Source organism: Grus americana, chromosome 9 (assembly GCF_028858705.1).
Source record: "Grus americana isolate bGruAme1 chromosome 9, bGruAme1.mat, whole genome shotgun sequence".
NCBI lineage: Eukaryota > Metazoa > Chordata > Aves > Gruiformes > Gruidae > Grus > Grus americana.
Window position 1 is genome coordinate 21,870,784 of NC_072860.1, and position 27,847 is coordinate 21,898,630.

Consider the following 27,847-nt stretch of genomic DNA (forward strand, 5'->3'; position numbering starts at 1 on the left):
TAAATCAGGGCTTCAGAGTTCAGAAGTACAGGTCCATTGTATAAATCAGAGGATAAATCCAGACTCTAGAACACAGATGTGTTTTGTCTAACAGGACGAAATTACCAGAAACTCAAAAAATAAAACTGACGCTGTAACTTCTAGAAAACATTGTTGATTAGCTTAGCACTACTGCTCCTGCCTAAGTGTTTTAAGCATGCTTCTTTTCTATGCTTTGATATGTTGTACTAACAAACAAAAAATATTTTAAAAGCATGAGTAATGCCTAACAGTTATGAAATCTACTTAAAATCCATGGATGTTTTTCCTCATTTGCATTCTGGTTTGGGATTTATTTTTTTTTTTTTTTTATTAGACAGCATTCAAGCTGCACTTCTGAGTTTCCTCCAGTATCCTGAAGCTCACAAGGCAACACTTTCACTTAAAAAACGGAATGCTAATATTAAAAAAGTGATAAGAGCATCAAAGTATCTAAAGCTTACAAGTGTAATGACTACAAAGTAAAATTAACCAGAGTACTAGTCATTTGATACCTACATTTTTGGTAATACTGAATTTCTCACCTTCCTCCCTACCCCTTTTTAAAAAAAAAATTAAACATACTTTTATGAAATTATCTATATACCTTTTATTCAACTCTCTTTACGCCTGAGTCACCTAATATTAACTGAAGAAATTTTCCACTCATACAATCTTCGCAAAGTCTGTATTCTCTCTTTCTAGGGAACTTTTAAAACATTCCTCAAGATAATCCATTTTTTCAATGGATTACCAGCACATAATACTTCTGCCCAGGGAAATATTTTGCCTCTTACCAGCAAAACTCAAAGTTTCACCTAATAGAGCAATTTTGGGAGGGAGCAGAGGCAAGTGACAAGGGAATTAATTCTTAGTTTTACCTCACCTTTACACTTCATTTACTACTATGAAAAACCAAATGGATTTTATACTATGCAAAAATTACTACTGCCCAAGTTTTAACTGCTGAAGGCTTGGCAATGTGTGGTTCAGTTCTCTCAGAGTACACAAAATATAGCTGAAAATCCCTTGCAGTTCTGGATTAAACTCAGCTTGGCAGAAATCACACAGTGGACTAGTTGAAAGACTGCTGATGCTTAGAAATCAAGAAAAAAAAAAATCTAGGCATTTTAAAACATGAGTAGGCCAGCTGTTCTAAAATTAGTCTCCTTGTTATGAGCATTATACCAGAAAGGAATAGATTGTCACCACGTGTCAGCTTTAGCTGACATCTGCTATAAGAAAAAAAAAAATTACCTCCCAAGTAGGCAGCACAAGCATTTGTTCATTACGTATTTTGTAAAGGGTGGTCCCTACAGCACAACATTTTAAATAAATATACAAATCATTATATAACTATTCTAAAAGATCTATGGCTTCAACGAGGCTTTAAATAACCCAAGAGGCTTCACTTTTTTTCACTAACTCAATAGACCCACCTCTCAGCTACGTAAAATTAGCATATAAGAGGTATTGGAAGTTACACAAATTTTGTGCATATACTTGTCCTAATTGAAATTGAAACAGTTATCAAAGTTTCAAAGGTTTATTCAAATCATTCTCATAGCCTAGTTTTGCACATGAAAAACATGTCAGATAACAAAAGCATCTGGCAACAAACTGTTTGTTTCTCACTCTGGCATTGTACCCATCACATAGCAAATATTGACTGGCATCACCGCATACAGGCCTACTCCAAAAGCCCTGAAGAAAGCAGCTTTGTAAGCTGTGACTGTCTTCTTGGTACACACATTCTCCCACATTTATGAAATCCTCTTGTATTGGGCAGCTGGCTCATGGCCATCTCCACCCCCAAATACTTTTTCCAGTACTATCCCTTCCCCAAAATGAAGCTCCATGCCTTCACAGAACAAATATCAGAGCATTTTAAATTGTTTTAGTAGAGGAAAGAACAGCTTTGCATCACAATTGATGCAGTCTCTTACATAAAGGAGTGTTGCAACTTTGTTCCAGCAACAGTACTTGAATCTAACGTCCCTTAATAGAAAGGAGTCACTACGTCTACAGTCATATTGAGTGCACTTAGGCAATATGTCTACAGTGGTTCGTAACATCAGCCCTGAAGACCATCCAGTGGAGGTTAACCAGAGGAAGCTCCTCTTATCCATGGAACACCACTGGACACGATGCCTCACTACTTCCCTGCTCCAAAGGCGTTTTGTAGGGCTACATTCTGCCATAGCTAAGAAACCTCATCTACCACTATCCTTCACCATCCAAACTGCAGTAACAAGTGTAGCTTGTGATACTGAGAAGCATGACAGAGGGAACAAATAGCTTGAGAGCACTAGTTAGAGGAAGATGTAAATTCACCCATCAGGGCAAGCCCTGGGAACTCTGAGTGATGAGGGACCTCACGGATGTCATTGTGAGGCCATAAAAATCTTAGAAAATTCATGGTGATGGGAAGAGGTTCATGAGGACATGACAAAAGGAAATATCACTCCTATCACCTTCAAGGAGGAAGATCTGGGATCAGACATACATTAGTCCCTGGGAAGGTGATGGAGTAAATAATCTTGGAAATAATTTCCAGAAATATGAAGGACAAGAAGGTCATTGGGAGTCATATGAATGGATTTACAAAGGGGAAATCATGTCTGAGCAACCTGATAGCTTTCTACAATAAGATGACAGGCAAGTTTGAAGTAGATACAAAACTGGCAGGAGTGGCTGATAGACCACATGGATGTACTGTCATTCAGAAGTTCTTCAATAAGCTGGAAGAAGATGGAGCCAGTTTCTTCTCCAGCGGTATTCAGGGAATGGAGGAGGGGCAACAGGCACCGAAATACAGGGAATTCCCCTTACACATAAGGAAAGCTATTTTATGGTGAGGGTGGTCAATCATTGGAAGAGTTTGCCAAGAGAGGTTTTGGCGTGTAGTTGGAGATGCTCAAAACCCAACTGGACAATCTCCTGGGCAACCTGCTCTAGTTGACTCTGCTTTGAGCAGGTGGCTTGTCCTTCAATGATCTCCACAGATCCCTTTCAAGCTCAACAATTCTGTGATTCTTTTCTCCCGTCCTAATGGCTGTGATCCTTTTACTGACATCAGTATCAGAGACATCCCAGCCACTCCATGATACACCATGCTCTGGAGCACACTGTCACTGAAATCAGCTCCCCAATATGTTTAGATGGTTTTGATCACATTTGATGTACACATAGTATTTACCCTGTTGTCTCATAAGCTTCCTTCACCACTCATGTTGTCCTTAGCCAACCAACTAAACCATCACAACAGCTTCTCTCTTTCCACCCTGCCCTCTTCTCAGTCCTCCTAGGTAGAGCACTCTTCTGTCTCTGAAGAGAAGGAAAACAGTGCAAGTCTGAAAAAAACCTGAGAAGTACAAGCAAAATGCTGCTGAAAATTGGCCAAACCCAAACTGTGATGAATTGCTTATGTCTTTTAGTGTTCTGCAGAACAGTACTATATAATATGATAGTACGCACTTATGTAACAAAAAAGTATTTTCCACATCTCCATTTTAAGATGATTAGGTTTTCTTCTGAGGGAGTTTCTACCTGTCTGAAAGTAGGAAGAGGTACTATTATCTTTTTTATGCAGCTGTTGAATATGGTAAGCAGTGGGCTGGAACAGAGATCAACTCGAATTAAAGAAGGTTTGGTTTATTCTGGCTTGCAGTATTCAAACTGCACTAGAAAAAATTCAATTATAAAACTAATTACATCTTTAATTGCTTAAACAATCAGCCAGCTGACTTTATGGTGCTCTTGATACTATGCAGGTGCACTTGCAGGTGTTAACTCTGCAATACAGAAGAGTTACATTGTAGTATCCCAACTTGCACACAGGAGTGCTAGGAGGATAAAATACCATTGTATTACATACACACACAAATTGGAAAGTTAACCAACCTTTATTAACAAATACTATTCCTTTATTTATACATATATAGCTACTGTCTGCTCTGTCTTCCTGTGAGGGGTACCTAAACTGCTTTAAAATCATTCTGGTTCTGACATTTTTCCCTTTAGCTTCTATATGGCCAAAATTATTGGTTGAATCTAACTAGAATTTTTACTTTGAGACCACTGTATTTCTGGTAATTACAACAGCATTAATAACTAGTACCACCTACCAGATGTGCCTGCCTTTTACTCTGAGGTGTCATCTTAGCAGGACGCTTGAGTAAAACACAGGCATCTCCAAAACAGTTATTTGCCTTGTACATAGAAAATAAATTAGGAAAAAGGCACAACTAATAGTGAATCGGGCCCATTGTTCAAAATGTTCAATCACTTAAGCCTTTTGTCTCTTTCCTATATTTCATCTTCGAAATAGAAAAGAAAAACTCATTTTTTTAAAATTTAAATTTAAAAAGGAAATTAATGGCTTTTTAAAATCACCTTCCTGCATACAAAACTAAACACTAAATTCAGCCTAAATTCACAAACTTATTATGCCTCCCAGCATTTTTTGAAAATGAATTTAACTCTTCATTGAAAAATTAACAGCCAGTTTTAAATCTAAGCTGCCTGAACAATCATATTAAGAGAGAATCTTTTAAATTTTGACAAGTATAATTTTTCAGAATGTACAACGTATCACCTAAAATGGAAGATGGTGATAATTAGACTCAACTATTAGAAACAAAGGAAAAATAGGCCTAGGGCAGTGAGGTTGTTTTATTGTAATACTATAATCAGAGTTTTGGAGCCTTCAAAAAGAAGTCCACTCCAAAGTTAACTACCTACTGTTCTAAGCCCTTTCTGGATCCCCAAACGCCAGCAACACCTCTGTTGCTTGCTTGCAGTGGGGAGGTATCACCACCAATTTGATATCAGTCTGATTAAATGTTTCAGTTGCAGTGAACAAAGAAATGTCTTTACAGGCTGCAATTAGCAGAAACCTGAAAGAGACTGTATTGGTTTGCTATTTCTACAAATGTTTTTGCTACAAACTCAGATTTCATGTTCAAACACTGCTAAACTTTCCTGCCTATCTGCTAGACACTGCTGGATGAAAAAATCTCAAGTAACATTAGCTGAATTGGGTTCTGAAAGAAAACAACCCCCACCTGAAACACAATGAAGCCACTGGAAAAGGCTGTGAAAGATAAAGGATGAGAAGAAACCACAGTAATGCGCAGAGAAGGGCGTTAAGCAGCAAGTGACTGGCAACAGAGCAAGTGGTCCATAAAATCGGCCTCTAGCTGACAGTCAGTTCAGAGCTTAGCTGGTTCCTACCAGCTGGATCATTATATATTGCTACGTGAACAAATGCACAAGTATTCATCCCTCTACCTTTGCAAACAAAAGTAATTCCTTTCCTCATCCATATACATAAATCTAGTAAACTATTTCCTCAATATCCTGTCTTGAGTCTCGATCTGCTTCTTAACACCATTCCCACGTACGAGCAGGAGTTGTATATGGGAGTGCAAGGGAGTCCTCACAAAACGTCCCGATGCTGTAAAAGCAGCCCCTCGTCCCAGATTCTCAGCCCGTGCAGACAACTGATTTCACTAGACTCTGCAGGCACTCGTGCTTTTTTTTTTTGTAGTAGCAGATTCCAATACACCAGCTAGACTTACTGCCATACAGCGATGTTTGCTGTTTCGTGAGCACATAATAAATTAGCTCACTCGCACAAATTATGTTGAGCTGAAATATCATGTCAGTAAAGCTATGGCAGGATTACTTTCAATCATGATTGCACAAAAGATTTAAATACGATACACTCACTTGCAAGTTGAGTAACTTCAAAAATTTAATCTGTGCACCATTTAAAATGCTGTTTTTGCTGGATGAGAGACAAAGTGGCTTCACTGGAAAATGTTCTGTAGGGAGTCAAGGCTGTTTAGTAGTTTGAAACTGTCTGAAATGTCAAAAATACCAAGGAGTCCTCTCCAACTTCTGCAGCATCAGGAAATATTTAGGCAGTTTGTTTTCCACTGAACTAATTCTGCAGTATAGGAAGCGTTGTTTTGTTGTTTTTCAAATAATTTGGTGTTTACCAGTTGTACATTCAACTACTCTCTTAAATTCACTTTTTTTATATAATTTTCTGTTTGAAATTCAGAAAATTTGACCATGTGGTTCAGTATGGCATTTGCAAGAATCAAATGATACAAACTTTGCTAGCAAACTATTGCAGTACCATTGGCACTAATTTCTCCCCTCCTATTCTAATAGTCTAACTCATTAAATCCCTGCATTTTCCATTCAAATTTGGTTCCTCCCTCCAAGATAAAATTATCAATAGTTTAATAGAAGATAAAATAGCTGATATACAGTACAGAGGTCCACACACTCAAACCTAAAATATCTTGACGTCCAACTGATTTTCTCAGTTTTAAATACATGCATTACAAACTGAAAGCCAGACAGGAGGAAAAACTAAACCCCACAACATCCAAAAACTCAGAGCATGTAATCTGGTACTTAAATACAAATTTAGTTGCTTTATTGTATCCTGCAAAATCTGAAGAGGCAGACCATGGATTCAGATACCTTTTGAACCCTTAGTGCTAGAGGTATTATTGAAAATCTGCTGAAATTATTACTTACTGTGCTCACTATTCAAATGCCAGTATTTTCTAAAGATTTACCTCTCTATTGCATTAGCACAGATTTTTTTCATGCAGAAAATAACACAGTATATCACAGTAGTGTAGTTGGTAATGACAAAGTGTGGAGTTTTTTTATGGCAACCACTAAAATTATGTCATAAGTAAAAAATAAAATGATCAAGAGTAGATGCAAACATATATATACATCCCCTTAAATTAAAATATGGCATTATAAACTTTTCTTTCTCCCGACCTTCAGTCTGCCCTTAAGGAAAATAAAACAAAAAAACCCAGAAGCCTGAATGTAGACTGTCATTTTACACCAAGTTATCTTTGTATTTCATTTATCTGATGTTATTAGCATAAACAAAAATTTTTGGGAAAAAAAAAATAATAAAATATTCCCAGGATCATTTCCACAGGTGCAAAGGCAAGCATAGACAAACTATTCAAAAACTGTGTTTTGTTCTTTAAAAGAACAGATAAATCAGGGCTGAGGACACCTTGTAAAAAGTCATGATGATTTATAACAAAATATTTTAGAACATATGTTGCATATGCATGGTTAAAACTGTTACACAATGTTCTATTTTCTAGTTAACTTCTGCTCAGCTATTTGCTTCAGAGGAGTAAAATATCATGAAGTAAAGGACAGTAAGGACGAACTCAGATGAGAGGCAGGAAGCACTTATACAGAATCACAGGGCTAACTAAAAATAAAGCAGACATACATTTCTATCACAGCATGTACTTACTGCTTATTCTAAGCAGTAGTAGTAGCAGTTTCCCATGTTCATTGCAGAAGAAATGGCTAAGCTCAATGGAAGAATGACACATGACTAAAGCAATAAATGCCATGGGCTTTTTATGATGCATATTTGGTGTTCTTTAACTTTTGCTGTCATTTATCAAAACATGGAGAACACCGTGTGATGGGTTAACCTTGGCCAGCTTCCAAACACATACTCTCACTCCCCCTACTCAACAGGATAGGGGCAAAAAATAAGATGGAAAAGCTCATTGGTTGAGATAGACAGAGAGATCACATCAATGACTGTCACAGGCAAAACAGAGTTAAGTATTGCCAATTAAAACATATTCAGACAGTGAGAAACAAACCCAACAAGATTAATGCAGCACCTTCACCCTGCCTTTTTCCAGGCTCAGCTTCACTCCCCTGCCTGCCCAGCATTCCTGTGCTTTCTTAAATATGTTTTCAGAGACATCACCAACTTCACTGATGGGCTCAGCTGTGGCCTGCAGTAGATCAACACCTCACCAGTTCCTCACCTTCCTTGTCCCTTCCTCTGAAATCAAATCCTGTTATAGCAATGTTTGAGGAATGCTCATGTCAATTCCTCTGGCCAAATAATGTTCACTCTTCACAATTCTAGCGACATTGCATTTTCCCTGTGTTACTGATTTTTCACCCAAATCCCTGTGATATGGCTCACACAACTAGCTGTTAACAATGACCTGAAGCACTGACTACTTCCAAATATACCACTTTGCCTTACTGTTATAACCTCTGCATAACAATTCTCTAAAACAACATTATGCTTGAAACTCCAGCTGATAGTATAAGATTGTATTTTACAGCTGTTATATTTCAGTATTTTTAAGCTCACAGTATTTTCTATGATGCTGTCTGTATTCTTCATGAAGTAATTTCTATTCCACCACTGCACAGATAGGGATTCTATTATGAGGTACCTTATCTCAGGGGCAGGGTTCTTAATGCTTATCACAATGCCACTTTTATATTTACATACTAGGATTGACACATAGGTTCTCTCCATATTTTTGTTTACTGAGCCGTTTCCTTTGTGGAAACAAATTTGATTTAAAATGGCTCTGAAGTACAGTAATAGAGAAATCTAATGTGTCTCTGCCATACAAAGGTAGGTGAAAGGAAGTGCAGCATTTAAAAAGTCTAAATGGAAAAAAAAAGTAGATGAAGTCACTCAAGTTTTATGCTAAACTTTATTTTCAGGATAATTTTTGCCATTTAAGTCTCTTATGTCCCTCTCAAGCTTTTTAATCCCATATGTTTAATTCCTGGAGTCCCACCCACTGGATCTGTTTCATTTCAAAAGCAGGAACATAGAAGAAAGATTTCTAAAAATGGAGGATATGAGTCTTTGGCAATCAGAATCAAGGTGACAGAATCTATGCTCACAAAGGCTCATATGATTGTTTCAGGACTGATATGACATAGGATTGGGCAAGTCTTAAGAACTATAGAATTAAACTCTCAAAGCTGCAGAAACTTTTACATAACTGCTGCTGACTTCCCTTTCCACATCATTACTTTTTTCCCCGTTATTAAACAGAGATCAAAAATAATCAGTCCACTCGTAGGTAGTAGACACCTCAAACCCATCCTCAAGCTATTTCTGTACATTCTAAAATAACTCGTATGCAGAAACGCAGCATTTAATCTTGATGAAACAGAAAATTTGAGCTAAAACCTCACTGCAAAGTTCTCTGAAATATTACATAAACCCCATTTGAAAATGCTGTTAACTTTTTGCTATATAATTTCCTGAAGATTTTTTTTTTCCAGGAAAAACCTAAAGCAGTCCAGTACTCTGACACCACAGAGAAATGTGTTTTCAGACTAAAAGAATGTAAGAAGCATAGGCAGCAGCATGAAATTACAAGTTTCCTACCTTATATTCACCTAGTACAAGACTACCTTTGGATCACTCATCGTACTAGCAATTTCCTAGTAAAAGGGAGAATGGTGGTAGGAGTAGTCCTTGAGATTGTAATAGTAACAGTTCTTTTGGCAATGTGTGAAGTGCAGATGGTATCAAAGATATGCCAATAACTTAAGCAGGAGCTTCCAATAAAATCTCTTGTGGTGCATGTTATACTCTGTGAATCAAAGTGACGGGGCAACGCTGGGTATCTGGCACTTTTATTCTACGTGTAGTCAGTTTAACTACCTTATATGCAAGCGCATCCTTTAGGCAAAAGTCCGCACTCCAGACGTATTTGTATTTGTCCCAGGCATAAGATACCTCTAACCAAATTGATTCACAGTCTCCAGAGAAGAAAACCATCATCAGAAACACAGAAATTACTTCCATCTGATCTACCTTCTAGTTACAGAACTGTAAAAAAGAATTTCCTCAAGTGTTCCTTTGAGCTCTTTCCAGCTCATCATTGCATTCAATGACCAAAATATAAATGATCTTAGGAACCTGATAGTCTATTCCTGCTTATGAACGATGCTCAGAGATTTAAAACCACAGACAAGCCACATTAAGGGTTCAAGTAGAAACCATCAGCGCACTTACAAGGATATCATCATTTTCCATATAATTAAGCTTCTTTTTCTCAAACTGGAGATTGGAACGCACACTGCCAATGAGATCATTTACTGACAGAAAACCAATGCATAAGGTTTAGACACTGAAGTGGCATCCTCATGTTGGTGTATCTGTTTTAATTAGCTTTACTTTTCATGTAGGGTAAATAAAACATTAAGGAGTCAGCCAGACAGATAAGCGACAAACTGTTTTTCAAACAGCTCCATGAAATGAGCAAGAATAAAGCCTGAAGAGTGTTATATTTACCTCTGTAGCTCCCAGGGCACTTTTAAGAACACTGGGTCAGGTACACTGAGACACTGAGAAAATGTGCAATTTCTTTCCCACTGAGCTGTCAAGGCATTCATGCTGTGAATAGCTAACACCCTTCGATGACAACCAGGCAAATATTTCTATTTTCTGCCATTCTAGTCATGAAGTATCTCAGCATAGCCTTAGTTGATTTAGTGCCAATTCAAGTCAGACTTCAGATGTCTGAGCTAGTAACCGAACCAAATATTCTTGATGAAGCCTTGTCACAAACTCAAAGGCTGCTGCTTAATACATTTCCAAATAGTTAGATAATAAAAAAGGTTGTAAAGCTGAAAAGACAGCACAGAAGCAGAACACACATTCACTCAACTGCCAGAATGGAGATTTAAATAGTGTATACAAGTCAAATATGCTGCTGCTTCTATTTATTGTTAACATTGCCCTTTTAAAAAAAAAAACAAAAAAAAAAACCACCAACCCAAAAACAGAACCTTAAACTTTTTAAAAGACTATGTAATTCCTTAAAATCAATTCTTTATTTCCCATAATTTGAAAATACATGTATTTAGAGAAGCATAATTGATAACTAAGTCTATCCAGGCAGAACTGAGACAAGGCTAAATGAACACAACCTATTCGAGTGATAATTGCACGAAGCTACTATAAACATGAATTTTTCTTAAATATATTCAAATATAAATTTCTGATTACACTGCACCTGCACCTATTGACCATATGTTTCCATTACCAATACCATGAAAGTGGAAGACAGAATGAAGGGAAGAATACTTCTTTCAGTGGGGACAGATCCTGTGGAACCTGCTCAGAAACCACTGGATTAATACTTCATACTTTTTTTTTTTTCATGAGATAAGAATAAGCAGGCAGAAATAATGGTTCAGTGTGTGAATGCACAAATGAAAAAAACAGCAAAATAGAGTACAGACTTTGTGCCAAGAGTTTACAGAGTAAAGCACTTTGAGATTGGATTCCATCCTTTGAGCCATGCTGCATTACACAGTGTTCCTTTACTCAGGGTTTCTATTTCTGGCAGGATTTGGTTTAGTGTTTTAAAGCCCATACTTACAATCAACAGAGAATTAAAATGTCCATTAACTGAATATGCCTTGAAAAGTACTTACCAATACTGGCATAACCAGGTGTTGATGGATCTCCTCCACTGTTCAAGGAAACCATAAAAGCTTTATCAGCAAGATCTGTAGCCTTTGGTAAGTCACAAGGATCAATGTAAAGAAGAACACCGCCAAACCCTGCATCTTCTAACAGAGAAAGCTGAGGGAACAAAACAACATAGATGATTATTAACAAAAACGATGTCAGAACACATCATTATTTATTTTAATTGCTGTTGAGATAGAGGCTTTATCATGCATCAGGCTCTCACCATACTATGCTCTGTACAAACAGAATAAAGACAGGTGCAGTTCCAATATAATAAAAATACATCAGCTATTCTTTAAAAAGACAAAAATCAAAATCCAAAAAACCTAATTCAAAGTCATATTTCCCAACTAATGTCAAAAGCTACTTCCAAGGCCTAACAACAAAAATAATTCCTACTTTTAAATGATATCTAGCATGTCAGCCGTGCTAACACTCACTACAACTGCCTTTGAGATTTGCAAGTGATCCATCTTCACCTCCTTATTGTGATAGTCAGACAAGGCTGGTGTGTTGAAGATTATATGCAGAGGCAGCATCGGCCATGATTCAGCAAGGTATACAAAGAAATATAAGTACAGCCACCTTTCCCCCTACTCATTGGACACCTGCTAGACTTACAACCCTAACATATTTTCAGGTGGTATAAATACTACCTTGAAAATGTCTTAGTTTTGAAACTAATATCATTAAAACATCTTGAGTAGATCTTCAACATCTTCCGTATTATTAGTAGTATGACATTCCTGCTTAGTTTACCTCTTCAAGGACACACATAAGTGTGTACAGCACACACTAGATGTTCACATACACTGGTATCAGTCTTGCACAGGATTTTTGGACAAAGTTACTCTTCAGTTAAGAGAGAAAACAAAAGGAGTTTGTTTTTAAGAGAGAAAGCAAAAGGCAGTCTAGTTTACTCAAACTTTGGAGTCTGCCTCCTGTCAGAGAGACAGCTTTTATTCTGTCTCATTAGAACATCACAGCTTGAGTTGGTAACTGTAATTAGCCTTTCTAAAAATCTATAGACCTGGGGAAGCAAATCAGGCAAACTTCTCCAAAGTCAAGGACAAAAGCATCCAAGCACCATAACTTGCAGCACCCTATAGATCAATTTTGACTGAAAAACCTCAGGTTTTTCCCCCTTTCATAGAGGACTGAAAAATAAAAGGATTTTATTCCAAATCAGATGAAATCGAATTGTAATGTGGCAAATACTCCCGTGAAATGAGATGAACTTTCTGTGTAATGCTCTGCATATTTGGAATTGACTGAAGACTACAACAATGACACAAAATTGTATTAATTTTTCAGACAGAAGTAATTCTGGCATTTAAGGATTATTCACTACGCTCTGCTGATGACTTTCCAACTGGCTCCAAATGGTCTGAGGAATGACTGCAAGTTTCTGGACCACACACTGATTCTGTAGGAGCCCGAGAACTTGTTACTATACTTCTGTTTCTCAGTTCAATTGGCCTTCTCCTTCTGTCTTTTAGACCTTCATTTTTTTCTGTGTATATATATTTTTTCAATTTATCTCCTGGCTGTTGGTTTTAAGGAATGTTTATGCATAATTCTTTGTGGGTTTACAAGTATGTAAATTACATGAATACATGGCATTCAGTTTAAGCCTCAAAAGCATTTGATGTTTAGTTCTGCTTTCCTTGAAAGTCAAGACAGAAAAAAAATTATAAAAATAGCAGCCTACTATTTGCCATTTCTGTAAGTACACATGTCTAATGTTGTGATTCGCTAAGGTTTTGACACTATAGTCTGAATTCAGATAAACACATGCAAGTGAAACTGCAAATCGCCTGTGTAACCCCACATACCTTATTCAAACAAGCAGTCCCTAGATGAAAAGGGATAGTGTCTGAGAGAACTTGATTCAGGTGAATGTGAGTGTGTGAGTGAGAACATAAGCAACTAGCACAGATGTTTGAAAACATAAAAGGTTAAAAGTGTATTACAGACCTTAAAGGTAATGCAGGAATAAAAATTTCCAAAATGGCAGGTTATTGTTCTGTTTCCAATTCATGCTCATATTACGATATTCAGCCAGGATTTGATTACACAATAAAAGGGGTGGGGACACTACAGGAGAAGCAGGACACATCATAACTAAACAATTTAACAGCCAGGATTTAAAATAACAGTTGTCCTTTTTTTTCCTGCATCCATATCCAGTATCTTTTTCTTCATTTCTAGTCTTTTTTAATAGTGTAGAAAATGGGAAACACAGATGCAGTTTTGTTTTTTGAAGCGGGTTTTAAAAACTTTGTACTTAACAAAAATCACTACTAAATTCCTCTCTCTCACTGAGAGAAGGTAACTACACAGTTGTTATTCACAAAGCACAGCAACCACCGCTGCCATGGCTACAATCTCTAGTAAGGAGTTGTGTTGTACATGTGAAATTATAAAACAGCTTTCAGATTTCAGCTATAATTGGTGCTTTTTAACTTTCCAACAGTGACATCACAACTATGCCAACAATAAGTGAGCATTGTTGCTTCCATTTTCATCTTAAATAAGTGCTCTAGCACCAAGAACCTGAGGAAGGTACTGATTTTTTTCTTATATGGCTAAAGATTGTAGATCGAGTCCTTCAAGCAAACTGGTACACATCTAATCAAATCAATGGATTGTAGAACCAACCAACAGCAGAATCTGCTCCTTATTGTTTTGGGTGTACACGTCCTCCCTCTCCCAAAGCCACAAACAACTCAGAATATAATGGAAACAGCAGAACCCTTGACAAGAAAACAGATGCTGGTGCCCACTGTTAACCTTTTCATTGTTTATGGCTGCTTAAATCCTCAGTTTTTAGAGTCACTTAAAAAACAGCAACTCTTTCAATCCAGTATATTAAATTGCCCCATAAAACATTCTGGACTCAGTTTAATCTAATATGAGACGCTGCTTTATCAAAGGCTCTGTCGTGTAACTGAGGACAGATTAGCCTTGTAAACTCTACACACCATAAGGCACCATTAAATTGCCTTTTAAAGATGATGCAGCTAAAGCAGTGAAAAGACACATCTTTATTTTAAGTAGTGACTAGTGATTTTGGAAGCCTTTATTTTACTCAGAGAGGTTCTTATATAATAAGGTATTGCTTGAATGCAAAGTACAATAACATCAATAGCTTTATATACATTAAGAGGGCACCCTAATAACACATTCAAGATTCTGGACAGGAGAGCAAGATAACTGACCTGCAAGAGTAAACAAAACCAATTCTTTATACAGGCAGATTGCCACAGTCTAAAGAACTTGGGTTTGCTCTAACAGGAAAACTCAAAGCAGCTTCTGCATTTTAACTGCACCATCTCTGAATGCTGCAGAGGAAACAGTTATCTTTTCTATTGGCACATAGGTAACAGAGACCAGGTCTGTACTCCACATTTGAGCCAAGCTTTACATTGGGCTTTGGCCACAAACCTACTGGCAGATAGGTAATTAGGTCAAAGATAAGGAAGTTGAGCACGACTCTTTGCTGGAAAAAAGAAAGAACAAGAAGCAGGGGGCCACTACCTCTCACAGCTGACTTTAATGTGTTTTATCTCACCTGAGGCTAGTGTGCACCTAAATGAATACTTCAGTCAGGGGGTTATGTCAGTGATCTGAACACAGGATCAAACCTACCAAAGAGAAACGACTACAGCCTCTCTATATGAAACTCCAGTGTAATAGGTAACAGCTGTCCTTAAATGACTGGTTATAAACAGGAAAGAAATGCAGGAGGTACTAGCCTCAAGCTGTATTTTTTATCTTTCAGCTGAGAGAAAAGTCAACCTCCCTGAAGATCTTTTCCCCGGTCTCCTCTTCCCAGCTGAGCCTATCCTTGCACCTCCCAAGCATCAAAAAGCACAAGAACAATCAGGTAATCAAGTTTCATTCTTGTCCAGAGAGTACATTGGACTCATTACCTGCTAACCACAGAGCCTCAAAGATTAAAAACATGCACATTGAGGCATGTAGCTGTTTAAGAAGTACTCTCGCTTTCCAGCTGAAAGTAAGAGCCTGACTGCATTAGCAATACTATGATGTTCTGTTCATGGGAGCCACATCTGGGGTTAAGTTTCAGCTGTCATTTCCTCGTCAGAGAGCAGAAAAGCACATCACCCTTTGGTCTCATCTGGGTTACAGCAAGTAGGAAGCCCTTTCTTAGCTATGTCTGCACTCTTAAACTATTCTCTGGATGCATCCAAACACCCTATCATCTCTGATCCAGCAAGATGTTAATGGCTTAAAGACAATTAAATGAGCATGGTGTCTTTTCTCTCCCTTTAGTTGATTCCCAATAATATTTCTATTTACAAGTGATTTATAAAGTAGTAATGCATAATCAACAGATGAGGTGCATCACACCATAGTCTATTCCTAAAAGTGATGGTTAACGATGATTATGAATACATCAGAAAGAAAAAGATGACACAGGTACCTATGGATTAGATCAACCTACCAATTACAAATTAAAATATTTTCCTCATTATTAGCAATTCTTCCTGCTATATTTGCAAGCGGTCCCAAAATACGGCCAAACCTTCAGAGAACCTTGCTGTGCCACTGTATAGACAGTTCTCCATCTTTGTGAAACCTCTTTGCAATCAGTCACAGTGTTAAATGTGCAGGAAGCTAGAGTATCAGCATTGTGGTTTGTCTTCCTCTCTCTACCCTGGTAAAGGTCAACTCTTCTCCCTCCCCTTTATCCCTCCCCTAAAGTTGTAATGGCTATGCTTTATAAGGTATAATACCAACTCCATTACTGACAAATATTGCCTCTGAAAGACTTCTTTGGTCTGCTTTCTATGCTTGTCCACTTATGTGTCTTGATCCACAGTAATGATTGAACCGCTGATTAGTTGGCACAGAAGACTTATTTCACAGGAGGAAATATCTCACTATATTCCTGCAAGTTTAATGGAAATAGGATATTGAGCAGAGAAGAGGCAGATCCTGCTAATGCACCACACTGAGAAGGCATTAATGAAATCTGGAGAGCTCACCCCTTAATGGAAGGGGGAAAAACATATAAGAAATCACAAGAGAGACAGATTGAAAAGAATACAGAAACTGCGACCACAAATTAGACACCACAAAATCCAACCTTGAGAAACAAAGCTGTGAAAAACCTGTTCACTAACCCACAGCACAACCTGTTCTTTTATCGAATGATACATTATGTAAGATAACGCGGTTCAGTACAGGACATATTGGCTTACAATTCTGTATAATAAGTGACTTTGTCATCATGGAAGGTTCTGTCCTTACTCAAGCAGCGCTAACACCATGTCTGGAAAAGTTACTTTGAAATACAGCAACTTTCAAATGCATTCCACCATTTGTATATACATCGACGAGAGCTTTTCAGCATGTGGTAAACCAAACTCCAGTGCTGGAAGAAAAATAAACCAAATCTTTCATTTTACTATAGGATCCCTCCTGTTACATTCTACTTCTCAATACTAGGTTCAGTACAAATCCAGTAACATTTTCTTATTAGATCTAATTCTGCTCTCAACTATATCACATAAGCCTTCAGACTTTCAATCATTACATAATGATTAAAATGTATCAGTAAATAAAATTATATAAACTGGCTGCACAATGGTATTTAAGATTTCTCTTACCTGTTTACTGCTTATTTTCACTATGCTAGTATAATTTAACAGTCTACATTTCAAAAAGACCTTTAGCATATCATGCTGTCTTAAGCCAAAAGCCCCTCAAAATGTAGTTATCTTCAGAAGGCATTCCCGTGTGTGTATTTCACATTATGAAAGCTTATATCTTGGCTGTATCCTTACTCCTGTACATAGACACATTAATAGATAGTATTACGCTGTTCATTGAACCTACTCCCATGGTTTTTTACGGCCTTTCTACTGTATCACCGTGACATAGCAGAAAGAGGCTCTTGTGTAAATCAGAATCAAAGCAATTATGCCATACACTGGAAGCTTCTGACTGATGTCAGTACCATGAGATTATATGCTCAACCTCTGTGAATTTATTTATATGAAAACCTGGAAATTTCAGTCACGAGTGAAAGTCACAGTAATTGAAAAGGAACCGAGAGGCCCTGGATAGGGGCACCTTTGGTATACCAAGGCAGCAAAGCTTTAAACGGTAAATTAAGCAAGCATTTATCTTCTTTCTTAATTCTTATCACTAATTTTATTGTAAAAAAAGAAAAGTATATCAAAATATGTCTGTGTCTGACAAAGTAACAGAACCCTAAATAAAGAGCTTAAACATGCTTTAACTACAGGCACTTATACAATGCTTAAGCATGGGATTTTTTTAAGCTTAATTGGGCATTTTGCACTCCTTAAATCTGCACACAAAATTACAAAAATATATTTTACACCATGTCTGCATCAGTGTAAATGACAGCACAGTTCATATAGACAATAAAAACCTTTAAGTGTCAGCTACTGACAGTACAGCAAAATTCATATTGGATCACGTTGTTATTCTAGCATACGACCTCTTCCATATAACTTCGGGCCAAAAGTCTTCCTCTTGCTAAAGCCAGACTCACAATTGCACTTTTTTTTTTTTACAAGTCCATTCAGTGCTAACACACTAACATAGTAAAACCTGGACATAACGCATTCATAAAATAAAAACTTAATGGATATTCCCGCTTATATGTTGATTGCCTGTATATAATTGTCATCCCCTTTTCTCTGCCCCTTCTAGGTAATCCACACAAAAACGCATGCAGAATTTTATATTCAAAGTCATAATACATATGGAGCATTAAAACAAAAAAAAATTAAAGAAGAAAAAATAATTAGTAAAACAAACAATACAATACACACAATAATATTTCAGAGGAAGAAAAGATCTCAGAGATATATGAAAAAATACATACATGTACCTTTTACCTATTACTCTGTTTAAAATTAAACATATTCATAAAAATTTGTAGAAGCTCTATCTCCTATTGTCATTACATTTAAGTGCAATGATCAGCATTAATTAGACAAATAACAGTAACTAGTTTTTAACTACTGCATTTTTCAATTCATAGTGCAACGTGCAAAGGACATGGTTCATTAATCTGAGACATAGCTTCACTAGCTGGACAGGCTACAAGTTATTAATTACTCTTTTATACTGAAGTTCCAATTAAAATCATGACGCTCTGAAAGGAACTCCCATCTCATTTTACTAATTGGCAGTACGTAAAATTACCAAGCATGGAGAAAGTGCCATTTAAACTGTTGGAAGACCTCACTGACATAACATATTTTTATGTCTGGAACAGATTGCTTGAGTAGAAAAATAAGATTTTGCATACTGCAGATTTAATTAGATGCCACTGTCCTTTCAATTACCTACTATAATACAGGGTACTTGGAAGATGCAGTGGTAACACAAACAAGACTCAAGGCAGAAAAAAACCACCTAGATACACATATATCTACATTTTTATACAACCCTTCCAAGTTGCACATTTTTAACAGGGTGGCAAAGGTCCATTTTGGCTTCAGCTTAACTTTTTCATACTGTACTTAATGCTTAATTTCTCATCACAGAGACAGTGTTCAAAATTCTGTGGCAAAACGCTGGCTGAAGAGGTTTTGGCTTTTGCTGGTCAATCCTCAAGATGGAGGATATAGCCAGTTTCATGGCTGACCACACAGGGATGATGAAAAGAAATACATCTTCCCTATTCAGCTCAAACATCACCCTTGTCTAAGGAATGACACTATGGCTATATTGAACAAACAGGACTGGGGAAAGGATTAAGCTGCATAAAACTTCAAATAGCTAGAAATGCAGACAATGGTGATCTCATAAATTACAAGCTATTCCCATAAAGGTGTTGGAAGGCGGCAAACATGATGCATTGGAATTAAACAAAATATTCCTGACATAAAGCGCCGTATCTATGACCAATACAAAATCAAATACTTGCTCTAAATCATGGCAAGACCTTAAAACTTTCATCTACTTACGATCAGAGAAATGATGACATGAAGTACATTTGTTTGTGGAAAGAGTTTGACGTGCATACCTAAGATTTCTTTCAAGAAATTTTTATTAATCACTTTCCAAATTGAAAATGTCATTCACAATTTTCAATTTTCAAAATTTTTTCCTTCTTATATCTAAAAACAATTTCTAAAGAGACGATATTTCCCTCTGGTATTTCCTGGATATCCTATAGAATGTGGGAGGAAAAGCAGGAGGGAAGTGTAAGAAACTGTAGAAAGTTAATCATAAAAAAATCTGCATAGAAGTGATCGGGTTGTATGGCAGTAAGGAGTAAGAGCTACTTTGTACACAGATTTACCATCAGGTGTATTTTTAACTGCATTTTTCTGTCAGATAAGTGCTGTTCAAGGGCAACAGACTTTTAAATTAGAACTAACCACAAGAAAATGGATTTGTAAAGGTTCATGAACATCAGCTTCTACAAGTAAAAAAAATAAGGTAAGTTGTTTTTTCATACTGCAAATATCTTGAAAAGAAACTACTGGAGGGAAGTAAGACAGGCTTCATTGCTCCCAGCCCATCAATTTCGAACAATATTTAATCTCCATACTAGTTCGTTCTCTTTTTGCACTAGATGTGGTCATGAGGAGTCCTGGGAATCCTTCAGCCCCACTAGAACTGCTCTTGCAGTAGAAGGAGCAACTAAGTTGTCATGCAATGAAATGTGTATACCCAGCCTTCCCACAGACATCTCTCATATAACAGTTATCCGTTACCATATGTATAGCAGACTCGTTTCATTCTCTGAGGCAAACAGCCAACCAAAAACCCCCAAACAGAACACCAACATGTTCTAACATGACCCACATGTTCTAGTGATGTTGGCCTCAATCCCTGCTGGAAATTATTCCCCATAACTAAGGATGCTGTCTGTGACAGAGCCACATATAAATTTCCTATGAGCTACAGTATATTCCAAAGCCACAGAATGGCCACTTTGTCTAGAGTACCTGCATTTTGTAAAGAAGCCCAGCAGCATTGTCTGAACATGGATAAGATGGTATATAGCCACAAAAGAAAAGAAAAAGGAAAGTAAAGAAAATGCAAGACAGACAATCAGCACTGGGAATCACAGTACACGTGCAAAGAGCATCAGCTTCTACAGTGCAAAGCTGAGAGAAACTCACACCAACAAAAGGAATAAATTGCTGATTAAATCAGAGCTACCAGAAATTGGCAGAACTCAAACTGGATCAAGAGTTTACAAGCATTCATGTACAATGCTGAATCACAATTCAGCCTGTCATCTACTAGTTTGACTGGAAATCTAGACACTAGCCTCTGGACAGCCATCGTAGTCGAGGAAAAACCTCTTGAGACTTTTTCCTGCCACCATCTCTAAACCAAAAAGCAGTTTGGTTTAATCCTGTAATCCTTGCACAGCAAAATTTTTAACGTCATGGTCCTTGATGTGGTATTAAGCTTATAAAGAACTGAATGTTTTGTCCCATACTTTTTCCTGTTTGCTGTCTGCTGATCTTCTATACAGTTCTATCAAAGAAAAGTAAATTGTTACACATCAGCAGTTTTTAAAAATGGAATTATTCACAATAGGGTACTTGGACAATTAAACATCAGCCAGATATACTGCCAGTTCCCTGCACTAGATTTTAAGAACTTTTAATACAAATTGAGTGCATATTTTATTGCCAGATCTTGCTTACTACTGCTAAGAAATTCACAACGTTCAATCTAATTAAAAATGAAATTGAACTACAATTCCCTAGAAACAAGGGTTGATTGGACTCAATAAGCTTTACTTATTTCAGAAACAAAATAATTGAATTGCTTACAGTCCAGAAAAAATGCTTCATTATTTGATGAGTATATAATACATAGCCTTTCATATTGCTATTACATTCCTACATCTTCAGGAAATACTACTCACTTTTAAATAAACATGTAGAGGAGCACTGTGTGTATAATAAGTATCATTAAATATTCAGTAAACATTAAAAAGAAAAAACAAACAGACTGGATGAACGTCCAAGATGAGCAACCTTCAAAAAGCCAATCGCATTTCCTTGTTCATACTGAAACTGTTGTTTCTGATTATGTTTATGGTTATTTCAATCTATGTTTAGACTCTATTACAGAGAGAATAGAGCTGAAGATCTGTCATAAAAAAAACAATTACACAAAGATATAATTATAATCTTGGTAAATCATCAGGAATAAACTGTTTAGACCCTTAGTTGTATTTTATGCATTCTACCAAACTTTTAATCCAAAATCCTCCAAACAGCCAATACAGCCATAGGCCTGAGTCAAATCTGCCAATTTCTCCTTACTTTCGTTTTTTTTTTTAATTATTTATTTGGTTTCCTACCACTAGGAAGATGAGGTAATGTCAGCAGATGCAATTTATATATACTGTTCCCCACACATGGCACTTCTCATATAGAAAGCCATGGTGTCAGGTTTACATCATTGTCCTGCACCTCACACCGAGCATGAAAACCACAGAATGTTTTCTCTGGTGAGGAGGCTGCAGTTTCACTGTTCCAGCACGTCATGGCTTAAACCGGCCAGCAGCTATTACATCCACACAGCCATTTGCTCACATCTCCCCCCCACAGCGGGATGGAAGAGAGAATTGAAAAGGAAAAAAAAGTAAGGTTCATGGGTTGAGATAGACAGCTTAATAGGACATAAAAGGAAGATAGTAATAATAATCATTATTATCCTCATCAAAATAAGTGATGCACAGTACAACTGCTCACCACCCAGAGCAGATGCTCAGCTAGTTCTCGAGCTGCCCTACCTCCCAGCCAACCCTCAGTTATATACTGAGCATGACGTCATATGGTATGGAATATCCTTTTGGCCAATTGGGGCCAGTTGTCCTGGCTGCGTCCCCTCCCACCTTCTTGGGCACCCCCACTTTCTTGTTGGCAGGGCAGCAAGAGAAGCTGAAAAGTCCTTGACTGCTTGGCAACAACTAAAACATCAGTGTGTTATTAACATTATTCTCATCCTGAATCCAAACCACAGCACTATACCAGGTGCTAGGAAAAATAAATAACGGTATCCCTGCTGAAACCAGGACACAGCAGACATACTGTTCACCACAATCATTCAGAGCACCTAGTCCCAACTTCAGGGAGGTCTCAGACCTCTGCAGTCCATTTCTCCTCACCACTCTTGAACCCAGCAGCAAGCTCCCAGCCAGGAGACATCCTAACCATCAAACAACTTACAGCAGACCAACTTTTAGTATCAGCTTGGTTGCACACTACAGTACCTGGCTTCACTTCAGATCCCTTGCAATGGTACTGCTGAACTACCTAGCGGCTTGCACTCAGGGTAGGACATGTGGAAGGCCACTGTTTCCTTTGCACTTCACTGTACTGCTTTTCCATAAGGAAGGCAAAAATGTTGAGAAACCCAAACACTCGCACTGCAACCTCCAGAGTGCTGCAGCACCTTGCCGTGGCAAGTATGATTTCCTTTGCATCGAACGAGCAGTGCTTGTCCCACAGATTTGCCATGAGGCAGCCCTGCCGCCGGTTCCCACCTTAACCCGCCCCAGCGCCCCTCACAGGCCAACAGGCCTCACCACCCCTTCTGGAACCTTCTGGGTTGCCAGGGAGATTATCTGGGGCAGCGCATGTGGCAACGCTCGGCCAATCCCACTTGTGCTGGGGGTGGCATGTTTCCTAATTGGTGCATTCAAACCCACCGGCTCCTACTCCTCCTGGCCCAGGCTGCTGGCTGTGGGGTCTCCCTCAGACAAGGCTTGCCATTATTCTTGGGTTAGGAAATATTTAGCCTGTGGTGATTTTTTCCTGCCCTTGATTTTCTGCTCACCAGAGCAATAATGACACACTAACTCAAAGCTGTTAAACAGGGAGAGGTCAGACTGCGGTCCCCTAAGCCTTACAACAAACGGATGAGCAGGCTCCTGCTGTGTGTTAATACAGAGGACAGGACTTGAGTGCCCATCAGATGCGGTAGCAGCTCCTAGATTTAGCTCTATAGTTACAAGTTGAACCCTGAAGCGTCATCCAAAAGAGAAGTGATTACATTCATGAGTGGTAATACTTTATACTCAGGAAATAGTACCACAAATAAAGTGCAAATTGGTGTATTTAAGAGATTTTACCTGTGACTACATTAAAAGCTATTATATATATAATGTGCCAATTTAAAATTCTTGGTGCCTGTCCATTTAACCTTTACCTTCCATCCAAGATGAATCTGCATTCTTCATGTTGGAGAATTCTCCATTCTTTAAGGAACAGATATTTTGAGAAAAATCTAGATCACGATTTCCATTTTTTGGCCTTAAAATATACTGCCAGCTGTTCAAACAGTGGCAGTGGGGGAAATATGCTCACATTGGCGTTTTTTCCCATGGTGAGCTGCTAGTCCATCAGTATAGATCAGAACTGTAACCCACTGCCAGGGGATGGGGGTATCTGCATCACAGAACAGTCACATGAAAATCGGTAACTGCATAAATTGTAATTTTGTTTTACTTAAATTATTTATTAATTTGTCATAGATACATTCAACTGAACTCACAAACCAGCTACTTATCTAAATCTGAGTTTTGGCACACTTACCTCTGATTAAGTAACTGACTTATGCTCATACTTTGACATTTATGAGTCAAGGTTTTTGTTAAATTCAAGGCCATACTCACAGCAAAAACTTGAGGCAGTGTTATACTAGTCTGAGGAAAAAATGAAAATAAAAAACTGCTAAAGTGTATTACCTAAGTGCTGTTAGCAATCAAACATCAGCGACTACATGTCAGGCTTGTTTTTCCACTTTCGAGCTAGAGTTGAGTATTCTTTATCTCTCAGTTATATGCAGTACAAATCAGTAACACGGGTATATGTTTTCAGATGAAGGGAGAAGCAGCCCTTCTGATAGGGAGGGAACAGATGCGTCTCCGTTCATACCACAAGCATCAGCCTTCTGAAGTCGTTCAGGTTATCACAGCCACTGTCCTCTGCCCGTAAGAGAAACCCTTACAGCTACGTAGTGCTTTAAGTCATCTACTGAGAGTACTGGAGAAGATAGCAAGTTGTACCTTAGCCTTGGGAAAGGGATCCTCAAATTCTTATGCTATACCTGTTATGAGAAGCGACAGGCGGGCTGAAAGACTGAAGAATTAATACCAGATGTACTACACTGTTAGACATAGTAAACAGCAGAGGTCTGTGTGTTGCATGCACCTAAAAGCCAGGAATGTGTCCTCTTTAGTTCATTTGATTTACCTTAGCTATTTGTTACACCTGCTCCTGGGGGTTCTGGGTGTCATTACCATTATTCACTCAACCCCTGCATTAATTCCACTAATTGCCTGCACTTATGAATGGTTTCCATAAACAATTTGCCAAACAAGGTAGGCTTTGGACATTTAATGGCCCCAGACCACCAACCAAAGCAAAAGTATGCACAAAACCCAGAGACAGCAATGTGGGAAAAAAACTTATGTTGTTTCTAAAATTACCAGTTATATAATCAGCAAGATTAAGGAAGTATATAAGCAGAGAGGAAGGGAAACACCTACTTGCATAAACCCTCCTCATTGCACATCATATGCAATGTAAACTCAAAATATCCAATACTCTCAACAATCTTTTCTCAACTAACATGTAGCCCGTATTTGGGATATCTTTGGGATACCTTGAGTACCGACACTGAAAGTTAGTAATGTTGAAATGCCAACAGCTGAAGTCATCCTACCATCCTCCAAGCAGTAGGATTATGACTTTACTAGCACTGTGAGTGTAGACGTTATATGGTATCTATCAAGATATTAGCAGATGTTCTCAACACCCACATAACAATCAGTCATAGATTTTTAATTAAGGCACATTTGCTGCCTCAAATAATTGCATTTTAGGACATCTGTTAGATTGTTAAAATATAACTGTTTTCATTAGACCTGTGCAAAAAAATTCCTTTTCACTTATTTTATTACTCTCACAATTATTATCTTGGAAGATTCTATGAAAAGCTAGTCTATTCCTTTTAAAGCACAAACCACGTTCTCTGCTCAACTATTTTCTGGGGTATTACATTGCATCCAGTTTTCATGCTTTTAAAAATAATGCCTTGAACATAATATCACAGTCTCTTTAGATATTGTATAACATTGATATGTATTTTTAAATTTACATTTGGTTTAATTTTATGTTTTTAAGTGGAACATATAATGATATAGAGTATGCTATATGTACGCCTCAGGCATATCTATATATCAACTAGGAAAACTGCATATTATTAATTGGTTAATGAATATTTTACTTTCATTTATGGAAAAGAGCAATGTTTAACTACTTGGTTAGCATGCCTTTAAGTAAATCAATACTCAGAATGAACTTATTTATCTTCCTTATTAGAAAAACAGTCACAAACCAGGAATGATAAAAGAAATTATCATAAAGAATGTGCCCCAGTGTATAAAGTTATTTCAAAAACTATAAATATTAAAGAAGTTATTAAAAACCTTAGCAATAAAAGTTCTTTATATATTATCAGTAGTAATTTCCACTTCTAAGCTCCCCTAGAAATGCCAAAATTAAAAATTTGGCTAGTTTCCATTTTGTTTCATGACTGACATTTCGGCAACTAGAATTCTTTCCACAAGACCTCAATGATAAACTGTGCTACACAGAATATACCATGAGCATATTTTTCATACTGAACATCAGGGCCTATAGTGGAATATGTAATAAAGCAAAATACTGCTTTATGCATAACTCGGGTACAGCAAAACTGCAGGAAATCTCATGAAAGATACGACACGTGAAAAACTCAACATTGGCAGCTTTTCTGTCTTCCTCTGTCCTTTCTTTGACTGCTCTCCACTCAGCACATCAGCAAAACAGAGCTTTGGCTCCTCCTGTGACCTACTAAATAGCCCATTTCACCAAAATGAAATAGTAGAAAGAGCTACATGAAGGAGGTCCAAGGTTGAAGTACTTGATGAGAACAGGGATGGCAGTTGTATTAGTTTGGCAGTCACAAAGCACTACCAAGTCATTCGTTCACGGTCAGTTTAAAAAACCCCCGGCTCTTCTTCAATATCACTAGTATCTACAATTAGTTCCAGAACATCAATCCAAAATTATGCCCTTTCCTTGGCATAAAAAATGGGGTGCAAAATATGAAATATGAAAAATATGTCTGACATTGTCATAAAGATTATTTATGAAGTGATTGGGAAAGGAAGACCCCAATACCAAAACAAGGTCATACAAAGGGTCATTAAGCAACACTTTTGCTCCCTGTCACTCTTCTCCTCAACTAGGTCAATGACAGCAGCCACAGTAAAGTCATTTTTGTCTTTCTCTGACAATTCTTGGGGAAGACAAGGAAAGATCAAAAGAAAATCTCTCTGGAAACCTTGTATGTTAAAAAAATACAGTTCCCTCTAATGGGCCCACAGAAAAGATTTAGCACCACTTACTGCTCCTACAACTCCACTGAACTGACTTCTAAATGACAAACACAGAATACTGTAGTTACAAGATGAATGAAAAAGAAACACAATGAAACCTATGATCAATCAATTTCTGTTACACCACTGTTTTGAAATAGAACTTTTACTGAAAGTCTTTATAGCATGCACAACTTTAGGCTGGGGAGGGGGGGAAACAAAAACAAACCACCACCAAAAAACCCCACAACACCCAAACAATGAAAGCCCTCAAAAACTGCAAACCCCAAATAAAAGCTCAAGCACAACATAACGTTATGCTGCAAGGCCATGCAACGAATCGACGTTCGTATCTCCCGGTGTTTAGCACAGCATAGGAACCTATAGAAAATCAGGGAATAGTTCCAAGTTCATATAAGCGTTTTCTCATGCAACATCTTTGCAAATGAGGCAAGGAGTGAAAACAGCATAAATAGAAATTTCTGTTCTCCCTCATTAATTCCTTTTCTCTGGCGACAGATTGGCAGCGATGACTAATCTTTGTACTTACCATAGCTTGCAGCTGGTCAAAAAGGTGAAAAGAAAGCCAGGTCAGGGTTACACAGCAAGCTTAGTTTTGCATCACTTGTTAATGGAAAATGCAACTACATCTGTTATATTTGGAATATTAATAGTTACTGAAATCATTGTGTGTCTGAGTCTGCATTTAATTGCACAGGCTTTACACCAATATAGATCACTCAATTTCAGTAAACTGGATAAGAAACTAAAAGAGTCCGGCTTTGTAACCTTTTATGTGTAGTGAGCCTAATTCCCTCAGGACTTGGAAAAATATTTAATGTACATATAAATGTTATGATTCTTTCTGATAGCAAATGGTAAAGATTAATCCTAAAATAGACAAAGTACATAAAAAATAGTCAATTGTAGAAGTAGAGATGACTTAGACCAACAAACAAATTAATTAATGCCTGTCTTTCCAACAGGAAACGCTGAATACCTAAGTAGTTCTGTTAAGATACTTAAAGCAGGAGGACAGGGGTTTTAAAATCTAATTTACCTTTTTGAGTCTGTCCGTT

The 27,847-nt window shown here is 37.5% G+C and overlaps 1 protein-coding gene across 9 annotated transcripts in view; it reads right to left on the reverse strand.

Annotated features, from left to right (window-relative positions):
• Positions 1 to 27,847, reverse strand: part of NAALADL2 (N-acetylated alpha-linked acidic dipeptidase like 2) — a 491,555-nt gene that overhangs the window by 172,871 nt on the left and 290,837 nt on the right. For all 9 annotated transcript variants that reach the window (XR_008578279.1, XM_054835389.1, XM_054835390.1 and 6 more), the window contains one exon: positions 11,311 to 11,461. Coding sequence is in view for 8 of the 9 variants with exons in the window: in XM_054835389.1 (XP_054691364.1) it covers positions 11,311 to 11,461 (151 nt within the window). In the remaining variant the exon portion in view is untranslated. The remainder of the gene's footprint in view (positions 1 to 11,310; positions 11,462 to 27,847) is intronic.